Source organism: Carassius auratus, chromosome 43, assembly GCF_003368295.1.
Source record: "Carassius auratus strain Wakin chromosome 43, ASM336829v1, whole genome shotgun sequence".
NCBI classification, from domain to species: domain Eukaryota; kingdom Metazoa; phylum Chordata; class Actinopteri; order Cypriniformes; family Cyprinidae; genus Carassius; species Carassius auratus.
Window position 1 is genome coordinate 16,074,438 of NC_039285.1, and position 6,000 is coordinate 16,080,437.

General features: G+C 34.5%; 1 protein-coding gene across 1 annotated transcript; it reads right to left on the bottom strand.

Moving 5' to 3' along the window:
* Positions 1–3,339: 3,339 nt before the first annotated feature.
* cox4i1 (cytochrome c oxidase subunit 4I1) lies at positions 3,340–5,695 on the bottom strand. Its single transcript, XM_026231229.1, has 5 exons — positions 5,579–5,695; positions 4,265–4,341; positions 3,978–4,142; positions 3,759–3,890; positions 3,340–3,644 (listed from the first exon to the last, which is right to left on the bottom strand). Exons 2-5 carry the CDS (start codon positions 4,338–4,340, stop codon positions 3,508–3,510), a joined length of 510 nt encoding a protein of 169 aa, XP_026087014.1. The 5' UTR covers position 4,341; positions 5,579–5,695; the 3' UTR covers positions 3,340–3,507.
* Between the last annotated feature and the right edge of the window lie 305 nt (positions 5,696–6,000).

Below are 6,000 nucleotides of genomic sequence, written 5' to 3' on the forward strand. Positions count from 1 at the left end.
AAATGCATTTGGAGATATCTTCATTTAAACAGATCATTACATAAACATGAATACCTCTCCACCGTCCACCAGAGTCCACATGGTAATACAATAAGCAGAATCAGTTTGCATTAGGATTGCATTTTAAACTAAAAATAAGCCACATGTCTTGAAGAGCAGAGATAAAATAATATACTGTCGCAGTCATTGTTTATTTTTCATCATGTTTCATCTGTAAAACGTCTATCTGCATGTTATTCAGCTACATCTACAGCAAAGCTGAATTCCTGGAACTTCATCAGTGAGTCTCACTTGTGGAGTTTCTGTGCAATGATACCCTCCGGCGACGAATATGAATTAAAAGTATTGAGTATTAATTGAATACTCATTATTGATTGCAAAACCCTAATTTGAGTAAAATACCTAAAATAATTACGAACTTTGAGGTAAAAATTTGCAATTCCTTACGTTCTTCTCCAGGGTAAAGAAGTGTGCTTTTTTTCAGTTATTTTATCATTATATTTATTTCTTATATACTCAGTTTTGTATATTATGGTGAAATAGTGTTATTACAAAAGTAATATTCCTTATTTAGTTTATATATATATATATATATATATATATATATATATATAATATATATATATATTTTTTTTTTAGATATATATATATATATATATATATATATATATATATATATATATATATATATATATATATATATATATATATATATATATATATATATATATATTTTATACACATATATATATATTATAAAAAATAGCAGTGTCTACCTTTGACTGTACAAACTCAAAACTATTTTGTACAAACATTTTTTTTTTCTGGGATTTAGCAATCCTGTGAATCACTAAACTAATATTTAGTTGTATGACCACAGTTTTTTAAAAATGCTTGACATCTGTGTGGCATGGAGTCAACCAACTTGTGGCACCTCTCAGCTGTTATTCCACTCCATGATTCTTTAACAACATTCCACAATTCATTCACATTTCTTGGTTTTGCTTCAGAAACAGCATTTTTGATATCACCCCACAAGTTCTCAATTGGATTAAGGTCTGGAAATTGGGCTGGCCACTCCATAACATTAATTTTGTTGGTTTGGAACCAAGACTTTGCCCGTTTACTAGTGTGTTTTGGGTCATTGTCTTGTTGAAACAACCATTTCAAGGGCATGTCCTCTTCAGCATAGGGCAACATGACCTCTTCAAGTATTTTAACATATGCAAACTGATCCATGATCCCTGGTATGCGATAAATAGGCCCAACACCATAGTAGGAGAAACATGCCCATATCATGATGCTTGCACCTCCATGCTTCACTGTCTTCACTGTGTACTGTGGCTTGAATTCAGAGTTTGGGGGTCGTCTCACAAACTGCCTGTGGCCCTTGGACCCAAAAAGAACAATTTTACTCTCATCAGTCCACAAAATGTTCCTCCATTTCTCTTTAGGCCAGTTGATATGTTCTTTGGCAAATTGTAACCTCTTCTGCACATGCCTTTTTTTTAACAGAGGGACTTTGCGGGGGATTCTTGAAAATAGATTAGCTTCACACAGACGTCTTCTAACTGTCACAGTACTTACAGGTAACTCCAGACTGTCTTTGATCATCCTGGAGGTGATCATTGGCTGAGCCTTTGCCATTCTGGTTATTCTTCTATCCATTTTGATGGTTGTCTTCCGTTTTCTTCCACGTCTCTCTGGTTTTGCTCTCCATTTTAAGGCATTGGAGATCATTTTAGCTGAACAGCCTATCATTTTTTGCACCTCTTTATAGGTTTTCCCCTCTCTAATCAACTTTTTAATCAAAGTACGCTGTTCTTCTGAACAATGTCTTGAACGACCCATTTTCCTCAGCTTTCAAATGCATGTTCAACAAGTGTTGGCTTCATCCTTAAATAGGGGCCACCTGATTCACACCTGTTTCTTCACAAAATTGATGACCTCAGTGATTGAATGCCACACTGCTATTTTTTTGAACACACCCCTTTCAACTAATTCAACTAATTGCCCAATTGCACAGCCTTAAGAGCGTGCATATCATGAATGCTGGGTCTCATTTGTTTTCTGAGAATCTACTGAACCTACTGGTAACTTGTTTGCCACGTAACAATAAAAAAATATACGAAAAACCTTGATTATTCTGGTTAGTCACATTGTACTGCTATTATTTTGAACAATACTGTATATATATTGGGCCAAATTGTGCAGTCCTACATTTACAGAAAACCTGGCGTTTTATTATTATTCATATATAATTTTTTTTTTTTTTTATTATTAATACCTTTTGGCCTTCTTTTCAAATAAAGAAAATGTTTACCCAAATAGCATTAATAACTTACCCTCACAAGTCAGTCTATTGTTCGTTATCTGGCTCGGCTCGGTGTTCATCTTCAGTTCTCTCTTCACAGCAGTTCAGTCAGTGTACTGTTTGAGTAAATGAATTACTCCAGGATATTGATTTGTTTGAACTTAGAGCGAGTGTCAGCCACATTAAAAAAAAGTTAACAGCTTAAGTCATTTGTGGATAAATGTGTATTGTAGACGCAAACGTTAAAAACGTTTCAGTTCGATTTGGTGAACTGGTTCAAAAAGATCCGGTTACATTGAATGATTTGTTTGCAAATCGTATATAAAACTGCTTTGTTTTAAACTCTCTCTCACAACGGACATGGAAGAGAAGAAATAGGAATAAAGTCGTATTTTTTTGCTATTTTTGGACCAAAATGTATTTTCGATGCTTCAAAAATTTCTGACCCTGATGTCACATGGACTACTTTGATGATGTTTTTCTTACCTTTCTGGACATGGACAGTATACAGTTCACACAGCTTCAATGGAGGGACTGAGAGCTCTCTGACTAAATCTAAAATATCTTAAACTGTGTTCCAAATATAAACGGAGGTCTTACGGGTTTGGAACAACATGAGGGGAAGTTATTAATGACATAATTTTACTATTTGGGTGAACTAACCCTTTAAGTACTAGTATCTAATGAATAAGCTCTAGTAACTTTACAAAAGACACTAGTACCGAAAGAACAAGCACTAGTACCTAATGAATAAGTACTAGCACTTAAAGGAACAGATACTAGTATGGCTTATTGATTAAACGTTACCATGGCTTGCCATAGTAATTGCCATATTGCTGCAGCACCTGGGGGAACAGTTTAGGTTTTGGTGCCTTGCTCAAGGGTCTTCCTCAGTTGTGTGTTGAGGGTGGAATAAATCACTGGTTATTAAATGAATTTGAATTATAGCATATTACATATTAATTTCATTTTTATAGAATCTGAAAATAAAATACTGCTCATGTACAGACAAAACAAGACGATCACATTGATACATACTGGAATTTTATTTATGAGACGTAACCTTAAGAGGAAGCAGACTTCCAAAATCATTCAGAAGTAACAGAGGACAAAAATTTCATACTTTTCTGTTTATTGGATGATTAGTTAGAAGGGAAGACCCCTGTCCAAAAGACGGACATGTAAAGAACAATTTATTTCTTCCATACACTGTTTTCATAGTCCCATTTGGCTGAAAAGCCCTCAACAGGGTTGATCCTCATATCAAGCATTCTCTGGACCTCCTTCTGCTTGTATTCGGCATCAAAGGTATGGGGGACATCTCCATAAACTAAAAACACACAGAAAACATACAGATTCAATAATTGTATGCAAGTATGATCCTGGATGGAGATGATCAGCAATACTTGTATACAGGCTTGTATGTTAGTCAAGCGAAACATACCATACTTCCTCTGCCACAACACAACTAGGCCAGTGAAGCCAATGAAAAAGAAAATTCCTGCAACTACTGATTTCCATTCTCCTGATCCCTTGTCCATTTCAGCAAAGCTCTCCTTGAAGCTGATACGATACACTGAAATAAACCATTAAAAGAAGGCAATTAGCCTATTAAAATTAAAACTTGGTCTTTAACAATACTTAGGTATTTAATATCACTCACATGCAATCTTCTCCTCTTTAGACAGTGCAGCCCAGGATCCCTTCTCCTTTTCCTTTAGAGACTTCTGCTCAGGACTCAGCTGCTGCACAAACTTGATATCAGGAAGAGGGCTCTCTCGCCGATCAAAGTATGCTGGCAGTGTGTAGTCCTCAACCTTAGCAACTCCTGAGAAGACAAGTAAAACAATGTTAGACAATTTGCACACACATTAATGTATAATAATATTTAATGTGTCCATATATACATTATTATATAAATACACCTGCACAAGTTGGCATGTAACTTACCATGTCCACCACGCAGGCAGATGGAAGTGGACAAGGTCCGATTACCAACTAGGCGAAATACTCTAGTTGCCAACATCCTGTGCGAGAACAAATGTTTAATGAGAAATTAATATTCTTTCCACTTTGAGAAATTTTTAATTTAACAAAAATGTAAATATCAAATAACTTTTTAAGAGGGCACCAAATTTATTATAAATACAGCAAGTCAGAATACATCATGTTATTCCATTTAGATCATATACGAGTAAAAATATGAATGCTCTGGTGTGCCAAAGTCCAAAGCTGGGTGCAAACATATACATGTAGTATATTGGTGACTTTCAAAATGTTTTCACACATTATCTGGTAAATGTTACCATGTAAACATAAACGTAACATAATTACTAATTTCAGTGCTTCAAGGGTGAACTATCAAAATATAATTTATTTTTAATTGTAGAAATTATTTGTGATGGGGACAAAAAAAACCCCTACTTTGTCCACTGCAGACTGTGACCTCTAACATTTATTATGTGTAAATTGTTGATGCTTGTGTCTGTGGTATCCCTGCAAAAGTATGTTTCCTGTTTTACAGAAACAATACAACACCCCATAATATTACAATTATTTTACCATGCTTCTTAAATGGTATTCATTAAATCACATTGACTGTAATCAGGGTAGAAAACATGTATTTACAATATAAGAAATAATCTTTGTTCACAACTAATTATAAAGAAAAGAAAGAGAAACAAAAAGCAAAAGACAGGACATCATTACAACAACTAACGTTATATATTAATATATATTATATGAATATGCAAATCATACAATACAACAATATTACCATCGCTTTACTATGGTATCGTCACACCTTTTATCCCTTAAACCGGATAGTCAGCACTTATTGCCATAATTGTGTTGCAGTAACACTGACTTTGCCATGAGCCGGTTAACGAACATTGCAAGGTCATATGCGTAGTTGGGATTTGTTAAACAACAAAAGTATGCCATGAACATCTAGAATACCTAATATATTAATTAACAATGTGATTGCGTATCCTAAAGTATTTTTTACTCTGTTGCATCGTGCTGGATAAATTAGAACACATTTACCCTATCTACTGCTAATGCTAAAGCTAAAGCTAATGCTGAAATACAACATCAGTCATCATCCACAGTAGCCTCAATGTCACTAACAGAATTTCAAACACACGCATTCGATCGTTCGACACATAAAATAACATAAACAAATCTTTATTAAATCAGACGATATAGAGGCCACAGTTATATAAAAATGTACAAAAAATAAAGAAAGAAATGTATCTCACAAACCTCGCGCCTCCTACTGTCGCTCGCTCAGGAAAGGATAAAGGAAGTGAATCAGTGACGCAAACATGAAATAGATGGGCAGAGCGTTGACTTCTTCTTCGGTTTTATGGCGGGTAGCACCAAAGTTAGGTGGATTATCGCCACTTATTGTATTGGAGTGTGAACCAGAGTTTACCCTTTCAAAACGTGAGAAAAAAATTAATTAATTAAATAAACCCACTTCTTTTCCTAAATTCTCTTAAGCAGCCCAGTTCTCTTCAGATACAAATTAAACTCTCTAAATCCATAAGTAAATATCGTTTTAAGATTTAGGTTATCCCCTCCCATCTTTCGAAGTTCATTTTTCATTGTTTCTCGTTCATTATTATATTTTAGACAAACACAAATAACATGCTCTACTGAATCTTCCAAATGCTTTAATTACT